Raw genomic sequence first — 17,040 nt, forward strand, 5'->3', positions numbered from 1 at the left:
ATTTTAATTAATTATTTATACGAAAATACTATTAAAGTAAATAGACTTTGAAAATCAAAATCATACAGAGAAATAAATTAATTATTTCATTAAAATTCTTGATTTTAATTAAAATTAAAAATAATTTTAATTTAAAAATATTATATAATGTCCATTTTTAAATTTTTGCTGGAATTTTAAAAAGAGACTTTCGAGAGACAGAGAGTTCTCTCTCTTCTTTCATTTCTTGTAAAATTAATTTTATATTAGTGAAATGTGTTGTCACATTTCACTAATATAAACCGGGGCAACAGGTCAATGCTTTTAGGAGTTAGATCAGATCTATCTAAATCTAATCTTAGTGAGAAAATTGATGATAGCATAACATGTATGTATACATATGTAGGATAGGTTGTTGAATAAACTTCCAACAGTAATCATTAAATAGATTACAATCCATTGCATACTAAATAAAAATCTTTTAGAGCATAATTTTGTATGCTACATTAATAAAAAATATTTATTAATTTTGCTATATAATATCTATCTTAAATTGAAAGTAATATTGAGAAAATTATTTTATTGATATAGTGAATCGGATAATCATTTCTATTCTCATATAATAACTCGAAAAGGAATCGTTATCGTTAGTGATTGTTTTCTGTCGCTCGAATTAGAAGTGCCAATGATAGCGGAAATGACAAAATCCACTTGTTACATTGCCGACTTTCTTGAAGCTGTGCCCATTTCTATGATATAACGATATCAGAAACAAAGGAATAGAAAGAAAGGAAGGACGGAAAAAGAAATTCGTATAAGAAGGAAAAGAAGATTTCCGAGTGATATAAAAATAAAAGATTGAGAAAGAGCAAGTGGATGAATAAAGATATATATATATATATATATATATATATATATATATATATATGTAAAGTGTGTACATGTTTAAACTGATCATATCACATAGCAAAATTGTGCTTTCTGACAAATTTTTATTGCAATTTTTTAGAATAAAAATTAAATTAACTTACCTTTTCGTTACACTTAAACTTTCAAATGTAGTAACTCACTTAATATGTTGTTAAATAATGATTTGAGAAGTGAGATTCTATTATATTAATTTTCTTAAAATAGTAAAAAAATGATTATTTGTGTTTTCTAAAATTTGTCTCTTTCTCACTATGCGAGAGAAATATATACATAACAATTAATTATTTTTGATTAATTATGTTTAATTATTATAATAATTCGAAAATTATCGTCTCGAAATTTTGAAATCAAATCTTTTCAAATAAAAATCCCACTACAAACGATTACGCGTTAGAATTAGAACACCCTGTAGGGAGAACAGCGGTTGCCAGGGCAATGAATCGCAGATTGACGCAGGCGTCGCGACGTCCGGCCGCGCGCTCATCCCCGTTTTCCATCCTTCTCTCCCCCGCGTTGAAGCGTGCCGCTGCTTAAAGCGCGCACCTCGCCCGGTCCACCCACCCCTTTCCTCTTTTCCATGACACAGACGGTTAAACTCGCGAAGTTTGCCGCATTATGATTTATACGGGAAAATTCCGTCGGAGGTGTTGGCTTTGTGGCCTAGAGTTTAAATATCTCTCTCGATTGATTTTAGAATCGCTATCCAATTATATCTCCTATTTAGATTTTATTATGGATGAATATGTATGCTTTGTGTCGCGATATTTTTTGCAATATTTCACCTCGCATAATCGTCAATATTTACTGAAGAATGCTCGAGATCAACGCAATTATTTTACAATGGTGTCGTATCTCATAGCAAGATTGTCGCGTCTGTTTTAATTGGTAATAATTATATTTTCTCTTTGAAATCGTTTCAACGTACACTTGATTTGCCAATTTTAAAATTGAAAGTCGTATTATTAGAGATCGATTGGCGAATCGGTTTTATATGTTGCATATGACTGCAGGCCATATACTTTAGAAACCTCGGCGCATAAAGCTCTTACGTAACTATTGCGATCAATATTAGTTCGAATTAATTTATTTGGCAAAAGTTTCTTTTTACTTAAATAATTCTTATCAAATTTAATCGGATTTTAAAAAGTTTGGAAAGTCAGTTTCTAAAAGCTTAAGAACTAAGCAGAATCGAAGTTCACTTCAATCTCTGACTGTATAAATCTATAATTATATAGCATTTGCAAGGCAATCATGTTGTGATATTCGAATTTAAAATTTAAAGTAGAGAGTAATAAGATGTTACATAAATAGGAGTAATCATGCTATTTGCACTTATACTATAATTATCTTTGACTTTCTTTTTTCTCTCCCTTTTCTCTCGTACATATAATAATTATTAATGTTTGTTTGTAATGTGTATTATTTTTATAGGGATTTATATATATATATATATATATATATATATATATATATATATGAAGAGCTATATATAAATATAATATTTTTATAAAAAGTTTTATAAAAGTTTGATGAAATCAATCATTTTTCGTTGCTATTAAAATTGCATGTAATCAATGGATCAACGAAATAATACATTAAAAAAAAGTTGGTTCAAACTAATAATTCATTCCGTTTAAATCGTAACCATTCTTTTTCAATATTGTTAATCTTCAAATAACTATGTATGTGTGTATGTATGCGGAAAAACAAGTTTTAAAAGTTGAATATTTGAAGTGATTGTATCTTAATACGTATATTATTAGATATTTTATAGTGTACTACAGAGAACACATACGAGGTCCATTAAAGTCAAAGCGTGTCAGCGCTGAGCTGTATTCTTGTTAGCTATCGGATTGCGTCGCGAGCGTGTCGCGCTACCAAAGTTTGCCTCGCGGCTCACGAGTTGCGTATGTTAGTACATAGTGTGCATCCCCAGGGCAAGAAGCGAGCAAGAGAAAGAGAGAGAGAAAGAGAGAGAGAGAGAGAGAGAAGAATGGTTGATAGGAGGGTGGAAAGAGCCGCGCGCGCGGGATATATACAGCTTATGTCGCGGTAGCGTCGTCGTCGACTCGAGCGGCGGTGGGGTTGGGTGGAAAAAGTTGGACGAAACTTGAAGGAGAAGCGGAGAAGGAAGCGCGCACAGGATATACGCGGAGGAAAGGGTGGCACGCTCCGCGCGGGCGAGGGGAGGGAATTGGAATGAAAGGAGGAAAATGGGGGAGAAAGAGGGGCTCTCGGATCTGGAAAGAAGAGGGAAGTTCGGCGGAGACGCGCCGTAGGCAACACATCGTCGGGTCGCTACTGGTAAAACGTGGAAGCGCCGAAGGTGATCGCGGCGGATAGTGGTAGTGGTAGCGGGAAACGACGGCATCCATCGGCGACGGCGATGGTAGTGGTGGAGAGCGGCGTGTCCCGACGCGCCGGGAAAGTTTCGTCGAGAAACGCGCGGTGTGCGCGCGGAGTGTGAGAACGCGCGGCGAGCGAGAAAGAGGGCCAGGGAGAAAGTTGGGGGTGAATCGAGCGCGGAGGGTGAGAGCAGCGGGATAGAGAGAGAGTTTGGAGCGAGAGTCCGGAGGACGGCAACGCGATGCGGAGGCAAGGTTTTCGTCTCCAGTTCCCGCTAAGCGGCCGACAGGTTTGGAACGAGCGCGGGCCACCCGGGTGCACGCTCGCGTGACACGCGGGCTAACGTGTGTACCTCTATGCTCCGTCCTACGTAAGGGGTACGCGCGCAAGAGGGTACATAAGAGCGTGCGCGTAGTGGCGTAGTGTCCCGCTGAAGGAGGACGACACACGTGGGCGCGCGCTATCAACGGCAGAAGCCTGACCGCCGTGACTCGTCACTACTGACCGGTACGCGAGGGGGTGGTCGGGATCGCTGGCGCGGGTTCACGCGTGCTACCGCGGCGGTCGAGTTCACGCGTGGCACTACGGCCGCGGAGGGTCGCGAGCGAGCGAGCGAGGTCGACGAGCGCGCGACCACCCTCCACCGCGTCCTCGTCTCCTCTTCTCCTTCTTCGGTCGCGCGCGTCCTCCGCCTTCTCCTCATCTTCCTTCTCCACCTTTACCGGCTCCTACTCTCGTTGCTCCTACTCCTCATCTCTCTCTTCCTCGTGTTCTCTACCCCTAGTGAGATATTGATTTCCCTTAGCTGACTCCCACGAGGGCAGGCGGCAGGCAACCAGGTACGGCTACCGTACCACGAGTAGACAGTTTCCGACAATCGGAAAGAAACTATCGTATATGCGCTTGTCGCTCCATGTTCAGCGGACCGACCGTTTCGTTCTCCTTGGTTCGCCCATCGAATGCGACTCGCGCGCGTGCTTCCGCTCCATTACTACGATAGCACTTTTCTAAACATCCGCCACGTGCTTCATGCGCGAGCGCTATTGTCTCTCAAGATTCCCGATTAAATTCTTAATAGCGGAAAAATAGTCGAATGCGCTTATCGTTATGATTCTCCACATATATAATCGGTCTTCCTGTATAATTTCTGTATAATTTACTCATTATAATTACGCATCAATAATTTGACAATTATAAATTTTATTAATTATTGATAATCAAATATATGGCAAACTGTTTGCGCGATATTCGCGTAACATACATGTGCATTAAACTATATGTCAAAATAGTATTGCGCAATTGTATTATATAATTGGCAGGAGCAATTAACTATTATTTCAAAAATGTACTTTTCAAACGAACACTTTGACGATTAATAAGGGGAACGCGCTTAGTATTCTCTGCAATTCGCTCTTCATCCGAGAATATTAGTTTCTTCCCAACTATCCTCGCTGCTTCGTGAGTAAACGCTCTTTCGTAGCTGTTGTTTGATAATCTGTAGGTGTTTCGACAAAGTTTCGCGAAGTGCGCGACCATGTTGGTGCCTGCGCATTGCCGACGAATTCGCGAGAGAGTGACATGAAACTTTTTTATTTACCGCGTTCATGCTTACACACAGAGGCAGATAAAGGATGGACGGGGGGTATGAGGGGGTGGCTCGGCGGCACGGAGAGAACGGCGTTTCCCCTACCTACCCCGTATGTATTCGCCAACCCCCACCCGGCCGCTGCCGCCTGCCGCTTTCCAGCAAAGTTTTCCGGAGATCCTGGAAACTGCGAGAAACGACAAGAGGGTGAAGAGGGGTCGCGCGCGCCCAACGGAGGGGAGAAGCGACGATCGCTCATCACCCCTGTGCGCTTTCGCTAGCATCCCTTTTCAGTAGAACCTAGTAACGAGTTTGCTCTGTCGGTAACGCCAGAGAACGCGTGCCAGCGATAAACGTGTCGCGTGCTGGGTTGAAGGGATGAGTAAAGTGGAGCACGACGCGAGATACGATTGTCGTGAGATGACTTGTTGTAGTCGCGTGGATCCTCCGATAGTTCGGAGATGTGCGAGACGTGATAACGTGTAAATCGCGCGGATACTTTGGCGCATCGCGAAATTTAATCAAGGTATGAATGCTCGAGATATGAATTATTCGTTTTTATTATTAGAAGTAAAACGCTAGTCGGTGATGGGTAGAGGAGTTGCGAATTAACATTTTTTGCGTCGTGTATCGCATGCTGTGGATCTTATCGTCCAACTTGATGATTGTTCTCCTATGTCACGTGTCTTTCTATTGATAACTGTTTGAACAATTTGAAAACTGATTGTAGTTTTACCAGTGTCTTGCACGTTTTTTAGCATACATATTTTATTTCTTTTTTTAGAGAGAGATAATAGATTTTTGACAATATATTGTATCTGCGCACTTAAACATTTATGCTAATCACTATTGGTATGAAAGTTGACAACTTTGTATCTTGTCAATTTTTAAATTACTCTTGATCTCACTTTGCACAAATATTCTGTTTTTGTCAAATTGAAATATGTTTGCGTAGTAATTAATGCAATTGTATGGAAATCGGCAAAATGCTATATCTATGCCGGAGTAAAGCCAGGTCAGCTGATCGTCTGCTGGCCCGACTATATAATGCTTGTTGTGAGAGTATCAACGCTTTTGATTATCGGGATTCCGTGCGCGCAGACTCAATGCGAGATTAATCCTCTGCGAGGGAACCCCTTTCACTTACCAATACCAACCCGTCGCACGTTCGAAAGTTTTGCGAGCGTCGAAAACTTTTGCGCTTCTCTTTTAGCTGAGCGAATCTATCGGAAACCGAAACCCCCTCATCCTGATCTCTAATTCACACCACACACGTTGCATGCTTGACGTAAAAAGCAGACATAAATGGACCATTAATTTACGTAATAACCATCATAATCAAGATCCATATACGATTATATACTTTTATAATTTATAGAACTTTTATATACTTTTATAATTTATAGAATTTTTATGTGATCTTTTATATAATATTCTCTTATCACACACATGATTCTATATAAAATATTTGATGTTTTATTATATTTAATGCGTTTACTTATAAGTTCAACTGTCATATTTATTTTATATTTTTATATTTCATATGATATAATATATCGCATATACTTTCATAAATAAGCTTTTTAATCATTTTTAGTTTCTCTTTTTTTTCTATTTTTATTTCAATACATTTTTATTTCTATTTTATTTCAATATACTTTTAATGTTAATTTAATCTTTTTATCTCTGCATATACTCTACATTGAAAAAATAATTAACCGAATAAATATCTTTATTTTTAATATTTTATTTAATATTTTATTTTAAAATATTTTAATTTTTATATAAAGAAAAAGAATTATAGTTTTATGTCGAATTATATCATTTCAATTATATCACCGACATCTTTTCAATCTTATTTTGCTTGCTTTACATTTACGTGTTAGACATTTATCTTCGCGCGCAAAATACCATAAAAAGAGTCCGCGCTTTCTTTACTTTCGCGTATGAAATGTCACAAATGATAATTCCGGTTTAGTACACATGTGACAGCGGCCGATGCAGAGAGGTACTAATTAAGCCGCTATCGTTCCGACTCCCGCGGTGTAATTCCGCGTTGTTGGCATTGTGCTTCGAATTCCACCAAGTGGCTGTTGGCCGCTTTTGGAGATCCTCGGAGCGTGGTCCGAGGCCTTTCAACCCTGATTCCACGCGCGTGCGTCTCGTTGTCGTCATCATCGTCGTCGTCGTCGACATTGTCGTTGATAGTTACGTCGTAATCCTTGTCGTTTCCTGTTGTCTCTCTTCTTCGTCGTGTTTCAGGAAAGCACAAACCGTAAATTAATTTCATTTTGCTTTGTATCTTTTTACATAAACATTGGCGTACTGTCACGGGCAAACTTTGTACATCATAATTTTGTCGCTCTTTCCATGATGTAGTCATTAAAGAAATACAATAATGCGTCATAGAAACGAAAATCATTAATTGCATGTAAACATTTTGATACATATTTTTTTTATTTATGTTGAAAGCTTAAAAGTAATAAGTGCATAGGTTTTGTATAGGAATGCAAATGATTGTATCTTTCATTAAAAATGCAAAAAAGAGAAGCAGTCTTTTCATTATCTATTAATATTAATATTTTGCACACACAAATTAACTTAATTATTTTATTATTTATCAACAAATTAAACTTTAATTTATGTTATATTGATATCGATCCTCAAAAACTCTCTATCTTTAAATGTATTTAATATATTCTTGAAAATATATACATACATGGAACACGATTTTTATATATATATATATATATATATATATATGTATATATATATATATATATATATATATATATATTATTGATATTTGAGATTTTCATTAATATTTATACGAACTAATAGTTTATTTAAATTAATGCTATATATTAAACAAATAATGGAAACGAAAATTGTATGATTAAAAAATTTATATATATTTTGAAGTTTATTATATAACAGTTTATAAATTTATATACGTATAAATTTATTACAAAATAATATATATACATTTACTGAAAAAACGTGAAACAGAACGGTGAAAATAACAAGTAGCTTTTTTCTATTTCCATAAAAGCTATTTTGCATATAAGTCATATTTCTCTTCTTATTTCATTTTAGTTCACCGCACAATAACATGTTACGCATACATATGTAACAATAATATAAGATGGTAAGAGAAATGTGAAATTAATAAGATTTAAATATAATACATTTGATAATAGATAAGAAATTTAAATAATATATTTTCTCCCTTATTTTATAATTGAACATTTTTAAAAGATTTATATTAACTAAAAATTTTTTAAATATAAAATATGAAGTCTCTTATTTAAAAACATTAATATGCATTAATTAAAGATGATAACGTGTGATATATATTTCAATAACGATAATAATTAATGATACAGTTTGGAAAGTTTAACATCAAAATTGATTCGAAAATGAAAATTCGTATGAAAGTTTTTAATGAAGGATAAATTTGATCTTCGTAATTCTTTTGAAAATTTTTATATCACATATACTTTTATATCACAAGTTTATGAAGAAGTTGCGAAACGGATACTTGTAATAAAAGATGAAATCGTTGAATCAATACATTTTTTTCTTTTATGAGCCGTCAGTCACAACTATCTCGATTTTATAGTTCTCATTTTTTCTTCTAATCTTTTTTTTTTTGTATTCCATAAATATTGTTCAGAAGTTCGGAATGCCGAAACTTTATTACAATGTAACTTTCCGTGTCGTATATTTCTCCATCGCGATAGATGGTATGAATCTGTCATAGTTATCCGTATATTTTGCACAGTTTCTTGTTTTCAATAATGCGTTCATACATGCTTTTCATGAGCAGTATTTTTGTGGCGAATTTTACTAAAAATGCGAGTGGAAAATCTAGGTCGTTAAAGGTCTTTGTTTGCCGGAAGAACTGACATTTTAGAATGAACGATAGCGACGATATCTCAAGCTTCGGTATCCGCTCGGTGGTCGTCGTCGTGCTGACTCTCGGCGAAAAGATTCGAGAGATCGTCGAGAAGTTGCGGATGTCGGGGATGGGAAGTAACGGAGAGCCAATCGTGCGGCTATAATAGCCACGCAAAACTAGTTGAAGAAGTATTGGCATGAGACATCGAATGCCCGATCAACTAAGACTCTTAGTTTGCGTTAAAGAAAAAGAGAGAGAAAGAGTTGAACATCATCTCGATATATCCAGTTATTCGATTAATCGTGTTTCGGTAACATGATTTATAAATGCAATAAGGATTTGCATAAAGAGAAATCGTAAGAATAAATTATACATTCCAAAGTATTTTCTGGTAGAAAATAAAAGAGAAAACATTTGCTTTAAAGTTACAGCATAAAATAAAAACACATTTCGCGCATGAATAATTTTGCACTTTTATTATTACGTTTTGTTCTTATTAATTTGTTTGTAAGCCTTGATTTGTTACGTTTTGCATTATAGCTGCCAATAATCTCATCATATGAGCATGTATAGAATTATAATATACAATTTCTAACTTATATAATGTTGTAGCTCCTACATATAGTATAAAATGCTTGTTTCTTACTCTTATATTTTTATAAAATAACTTGTTCCAATCTCTCGTAGATTGCTATGTTATTATAAAATGTGCATGTGTAAATTGAATAGCGTTTAAACAAAAAATTTTATTTAATCATTATTCTGTTTAATGAGATGTATAAAAAAGGTGTTAATTTTGAAAACGCGCATGCAAGTTTTAATTGTCATGAATTTTAGACGGTTCGATACGAGCGTTCGGCTAAGACGATGATTTTGGTACCATTCTTAGTCTCGGCCTCTCACTCTCAAACTTTCAGCATCGGCATCAGCCCTCTCGCAGCAGCGAGAGTGGGGAAGTTTACGTCGTAAACTTCAGGTCTTAAGGGTGGAATTATAGTTCGGCGGAGCGAGCGCCGCGCAACGCAGTTGTTACCACGACGAGCGCTTTAAAAGTTGGTTCCGGGTCTTCGTGTTGGTTCGAGGGGGAGTAGGGAAGTGGATTCCGGGAGGATGGAAAGCGCGGGACGACGTGAAAGGAACGAGAAGGGGATGGAGACGCGGTTAAGTTGCCAGGAAACTTTGGTAAAACTGAAAAGTTAATTTCGTCGTGTTAAATTACTCGAGCGCCCGGGCATTAAACTTGCAAAAGTTGGTCGGATGACTGAAATACGTATCCTCCCGTCTCTCTCCTCCTCCCTTGTCTCTCTTCTTTTCCTCTTTACTTTTACCCCTGCTAATTGATCTAAGACGCGAGAATATAGCAAAATCTGATTACTTATTCCGAATTGAAACAGAAATGTGTAAACAGAAATGTTACAAAATAGGGGCTAATTAATAATTTAAACATTTGTTTGCTTATATTATATTATTCGTTAATTGAGAGATTTTTGTAATGGATATCCTGTGATAGATTTATTGATTTTTATATTATCTTCAAAAGTTTCATACAAAAAAACCTTTTGCTTTAATTAGTTAATATATAATATATAAATCATTGCTCAATTAGTTAATATTTTTTATTATTATCTATATTTTATTTAATATAATGTCTCTTTCTCTCTTTTTTAATAAATTTTACTCAAGATTAAATGCATTTATCTCATACATTTATGAGTCGAGTTATTCTATTATTATACTTCGCTGTATAATTCATCTGTATTCATGCTGTATGATATCTGGGATTATATAATAATATCACACAAATGTTTTAAGCTTTTCCTTTCTTTCTTGTCATTGAATCCTTTTTTATCTACAGATGATTTGACTAATAAAATTAATTTATATAATTAATTTTTTTTAATTACATTTCTTTAGAAAAATTAGATAATATTCAAATTATAATATCAGTTACAAAACATAAGGAGAATTAAACTTTTAGGAATTAAACTTTGAAAACTTTCAAAGGGACAATAAAATTTTACTTTTTGTTTATTTTTCTTTCAAAATTGAATAATAAAATCCACAAACAAAAAGTTCGCTCGCTTGCTTGCAGATATGTTTTATATAAAACATTTAAAGTTTAATATATCTATAAAATATTTCATGTTTAAATATTTGCTAAAATAGACCGTTAGTGAATTGTCTTGTGAAATCTGTTAAACGAATCTATCGGATGTAATCGATCACACTTTATTTAATTCTCGGGTCGTGTTTCAAATCGGTCGAAGTTCAGAAGAGCGTGCTCGTAACGGGCGGTGCACGTTTATGGCGAATCGATTGAGGAGAAATAGGAAGGAAGTAGGAAAAGGTTGAGAGATATTGTCTTGCAAAAATCTATTTATCCGCGTGATTTATCATAGAATCGATGATTTAACGTATATACGATTTTTCATCAAAAGATTATAGATAATTTATCGATATGTGAATCGAAACGTAGAGTCACATGCAATAATGTAATCAGATATGCAGGTCCTGTGAAGTACCTAAAGTATATTTGACTAATAGGAGAACAAATTATAAAAAAATATTAAATTACAATTATATAAAAATTTTTCTTTAAAATCAACATTAACTTAATTTAAAAAATTTATTATATTTAAAATATTTAATTAAAATATCATTAACATATTCTTAATATTAAATATTTTTTTAATATTAATTTTTTTCAATAATGAATATAATACTTTCAATATTAAATTTTTAATATTAAATATTGTAAAGAGAAAAGATCTTTATGTGTCAAAAGGCTATGTATGTGAATGATTTTCGGATATTAATGACTTTTAAAAGCATATATGTTGTAAAAGTTAATATTCAAAATTTTTTACAAGCATTGTCGGATATCAGCGACTAATTAGAGATGTATGTATATATATATGTATGCATTATGGCTGAATGCGTCCAATCGATCGGCACGAACAGTCGTTGCAACTGGGTGATCAAAGCTGGTTATATTTGCAGCATATCTACTGTGAATTGCATCAGAATTAATCTCAATGAATTGCATTAGTTTTTTACACAAAACTTGACATCTTATTATATAAATTCTTATTTATTATTTAATTAAAAGAAGACTGAAACATACAGATCATTTTTAAAGTATTGTTTTAAATACTTTAATATACTTTAAATACTTTAATATATTTGTAAACTAGATTCTATATCAATAGAAAATGAATCGATGATTATGTATTTATGAAACAAAATTGTTTTAAATAACTAATTTTTTAAATTTATATCACTGATGTATATATTATATACATATATATATATATATATATATATATATATATAATAGAAAAAAAGAAAGAGAGGGAAAAAGTAAAAAAGATGCACATATGTATAAAAAGATTTGTATAAAGAGTGAGAGATATTCTTAACTTTTGTAGATTTGTTATTGATAGTTAAAAAAAACATTCTTGTTTCTTTTTTCGTTGATGATTCGGTAAGGTCACGGTCGTAATCCTCGCCGATGTATGTACACATGCTTCCAATTTACAAGCCAGTTAAAGAATGTGTTTTTGCGCACACGCGCGATATGACGCGTACATAAACACGTGAGAGAGACAAACTTTCGACAGTATTAGGGGAGTTTTTGCACAGGTATGTGAGAGCGGAGATGTGTTTCATAAGTAGATTTTATGGAAGTCGTATTAATCTATGTTGAAAAGAGATTCTTTTACGGATCGTTACCAATTTTTGATACATGTACGTTTTCAAGAATTAAAACTGTAAACTTTAATAAAATTCGTTTAGCTCGTATTGTTTAGAAAAATCTGTAAATAACAAAAATTGTTTCAAAACAAATGAAAATATATACATATATAATTAATAGCTGTATGTGCTATTATGTGGCTATGCTATAATTATCAATGCACTCTTATTCTTTCTCATTAATTATAGGTGATTTCGATTGCATTAATATGGAGCTATCTTCTATATAGCGATAGATATTTTATTCTATTTATATAGATATTTTATACTATTTTTTTTATTTCTATTTTTTCCGATATATTTTTTCGTATACTATAGAATCATCAACACACAATTTCATAGTTTATCCAGTAAATATCAGAGTCTGGACGTTCGATATTTGGATAGTCTGTGAGTTCGGATGTTGGCGAAATCACGGTCGCGACTACGTTATGGTGAGAGCATGCGCGCCCGTTTCTATCTCCCTCTCACCTATCCTTGTCTCGGAAAACTTTCCGGTGATGAGCTTTGTTGGTCGTTTCCCCAGCAGGACGGAAAAGTTAAATGCGAAAGTTTTATCCGATATCCAGTACCTCTGCGCCCCTGGAAAAAGGTGTCTACGCACATGGTACATTCGGATTGTTCGCGTGATTATAGTAATATGTTTCACCATATTTTCGTTATAAATAAAATTTGCATATTAAAAGTAAAATAAGATTTAATTTATTTTTTGACATATTTAACATTACACATTATGAACTAAAATTTTATATTCCTTCTGGATATTTTTCTAATTTAATAAAGGATAACAACAGACTAAATTCAGGTTGGATTTTGAAATTAAAGAAAAGCAACAAATATATATATACTAAATTATGAATGACAAACGTTTCGCAGAGGTAACTGCAGAGAATAATACTAGATTCGTGTTTAATTATTTGAGACATGGGAGATATTTTACTTTAAAAGTTGTTGAATCATTATTAAAGTGCGGATTTATTTGTCGACAGAATGGCGTCCAGGAAAACAAGACAGAATCACTCGATACAACATCTGCTCGAGTTACCTTCAAACCGAGAGTCGAAATTACCACGATTTCCCGCGAAGGAGCACACCCAATCGCCACCGTCCATGCCAACCCTCCGCCAAGTCCCGGTGACCGTGTTGCATCCCTCCCCGAAAAAGGTAAGTGGAACACGAATAACTCTTGGATAATCCGCGACAGACATACGAGTAATACAATCTCAATCAAATTGCGTAAACCTTGCGTATAATTCGCATGCACCCAACGTTATTTTTGACAATGTATCGAAACGATTTATTGAAATTATTAAAATCCTAAAATTATATAATCGAATAATCGAGTTTAACACGAAATTGAAAAGAAAGATTGTTCTATTTTTTAAGGACAATATGACATATTTTATTTTTGCGCACAGAATAATCGCATTAGCTTGTCAGCCATATATGTCAAATTGAGAATTAGTAATTTTGCCAAAAATATTTCTTGTTGCAGTACTGAGGTGTTTTTCATCCATAATCTTAAAATTGATTCGTTTTATATTCTTTAATTGTTCACATTGCTTGGAATTAAAATAGAAAATTAAATGTTTTTTTAATTGATTACTAATTGTATTTGTATTGTGATCTAAAGAATTTTGACAAAGTTAAAATCATGATGAGAAAAACAAGATAATTTTAGCGGGTTTTAAAATTATTATTTATCAACAAGACATTAATATTACCTATATCCTTGGACTTTTATACCTGACAAATTTAAATAGAAATTTGCAAGGATACCTCAAATTTGCCGCAACATGAAAAGATCTATGAGGAACGTAAAACGAAATGATTGTAACGACATAAAGCGCTGACGTTTCACATTGTCACGCAGTAGCTGTTTTTATCGATCATTTCATACATGGGACATTGTTATTACTCGTATAAATGTCGACGCAAGCTTGAATCCGTGCTGCACAGCGGAAGAGATTATTTTCAGATTTGCTTTCATTATTGACGATCTTGTATTCTTATTAATAGCGTTTTGGTCTTATTATATGATTCGTGTTAAACAAGACTAAATTGATTATGGAAAGAGTATACGAGTGAAATTATGCATTATGTATAACATTACCAAATTATTTTTTAAAATATAATGTCTTTAATGAGATCTCAATTTATGATCTAAATTAAAATAACATTTTTCATTTAATATATTGACAACAAGTTTATATATTATTTTGCAAGAAAAAAGCGCATACATTTAAAAGAAATTTCAAAATTTATAGTAGATACAGTATACTAGATTATAGTATATATATAGTAGTTATATATACTTGATTCAATACTCAAAAAGATGTTTCTACAATTTCTGTTTCTAATTTTTGTAATCGATATTTAATTAAATATGATTATGATTCTAAAACACAAATAATTATATATGAGACGTATGGTTTTGACTCAACAGATCATTAGTATATTTATACTTAAAAATTTTCATTGATGCATAATGCAAATTTTGTGATATATTATTAATTACGTTTAATTGAAATTAGACTAAGATCGTTGTTCCATAAATGTCTCAGTTGAACATATTTAATATAATTATCGTTTTAGTATAATTTAATCGGATTACTATCGGATGATGATATATAAAATTTTTCAAATTTATCATTTATTTTAATGGCTCTTTATTAATAATAATTGTTTATGTTTAATAGCTGAGTAGTTTTTATATTTTATTGTTAAATTAATTAAGAGAAAAATGTATTATTATCTTGAGTGATTATCTTATCGACTTGCTATTGCATTATCGGCCGATAAACGAGATATCTTCGCTTATTCTATGAAGCTGAGGGAATTTCTCGACGTCGTTTCAATCGATACGACAAAGGCAGTTGCCGAGGAAGTAGAGCTCTTCTTTAGCGTCATAAGGAATGGGAATTCTTTTTTTAAAAATAGAAAATATATAATTGCAATAGAAGCTTTTCAAACCTTGCATAATTATTTATTATAATTATTTCAAATTAAATACATTAATATTTTATCAATACAAATAGAAAACAAATTATCGATTTTTGAGGTATTTTCTTTGAGTATTATTACAGAAATTATATTATCATAATTTAAACTTAACATTATAAACGATTTACTTGTCAATAAACGAAAACTCTTATTTTTTTTCTTCATAAAATGTATGTTTAAGTTATAATTAAAGAAAGGAATATGCAACGTATGAAAAGAACGGAGGACAGGATAAATGTAATTGCAAAAGATATCTTTCGTAAAAGTAGAGATGGGCACTTTACAGGGATATAATTTGCTATTGAAATCTTGTGAATGGAACTACAGCAGAAGCGTCTTGAACATACGCAAGATGGTAGGCAGGGGGAGGTGAATTTATGATAATTGCATAAATCAGAGCTTTCCTCCACAATAATCATAATCTATTGGGATAGTTGTGCGAAGTTAGCTATTTAGCCGTCGGCAAGGATCAGGGGAAGGAGTTCGAGGGGTTGTTCTGCACGGTCCTGAATAAGATAAAGTCCTTGCTGAGATTGAAGCTAGGAGGATGATCATGTTCATTCTTGAATTATCATAGATGCATTACTATAATTTGCTTAATGAAAATTAATATTTTTGACAGCTTGTATAGAATAATTTAAAAACTATAATTTGTGAAATAATTTTTTATCAAAATTTGAGACATAATCATCAAAATATATAAAATTAGCAAAAAATGTATACATAAGAAAGAAAAAATATATTTTTAGAAATATATTTTTAAAAATCAATAAGAGAAGCTTCAGTAGAGATGAAGTTAAAAGCTAGTAGAATAGAGGGTGCCACCAGAGCAATCCCCTGGAATTTAAATGTTATATCTTGCTTAAGATTGTTTCAATCTTTTACAATATTTCAGTAAACATTTAGATATAATAGTAAAATGTGTATGTGTCTATAATATATATTAAAATATTATTATGATGTTTTATTATCGCGAAGTAGCAAAATTAAATTTTTAAAGACATGGAATTTTTAAAACTGTTTTTTAATGTAAAGAATAATGTAAAGAATTTTAAATTAAATATTATTTTTTAGCAAAATTTATAGAAGTTACTAACAAATATGAGAGATTATATTTTTTTATATAACATGTATATTATATAAGTATTTACTTTATTAAAATTTCAATTTTATAAATCTTTAAAATCTTAAAAGCATTTAATTTAAAATATTTATTTATTCGCAAGAATAGAAAAATCATAATATTTTTTTATTATATTTTTTATTATATTATAAGCATTTGATTTGAAACAATTATCTTTATATTTGACATTACCTGCTTTCTCTCATCAAATGTAAATTTTATTTATTGCAAAAGTACATGATCATATTCAATATGACTTGCGTTATTGCCAAAAGTTTAATCACATGTTCAGTCTTATAATAGCGTGTCATGGAAAGCGCGATTAGGGATCATATATTGTTTAGTACTTTCATAAGAACGAGTGTCACCCTAAAGTTATCGAAATTGACCCTAATACTCCCAACTTTAGTAGCCAGTAAC

At 32.7% G+C, this 17,040-nt stretch overlaps 1 protein-coding gene across 2 annotated transcripts in view; it reads left to right on the plus strand.

Annotated features, from left to right (window-relative positions):
• Nucleotides 1–17,040, plus strand: part of LOC105251450 (mucin-5AC) — a 283,388-nt gene that overhangs the window by 4,100 nt on the left and 262,248 nt on the right. For both annotated transcript variants that reach the window (XM_025412182.1, XM_025412181.1), the window contains exon 4: nucleotides 13,484–13,658. In XM_025412182.1, the coding sequence (XP_025267967.1) occupies nucleotides 13,484–13,658 (175 nt within the window). The remainder of the gene's footprint in view (nucleotides 1–13,483; nucleotides 13,659–17,040) is intronic.

This window comes from Camponotus floridanus, unplaced genomic scaffold (genome assembly GCF_003227725.1).
Source record: "Camponotus floridanus strain SB8 unplaced genomic scaffold, Cflo_v7.5 scaffold49, whole genome shotgun sequence".
NCBI lineage: Eukaryota > Metazoa > Arthropoda > Insecta > Hymenoptera > Formicidae > Camponotus > Camponotus floridanus.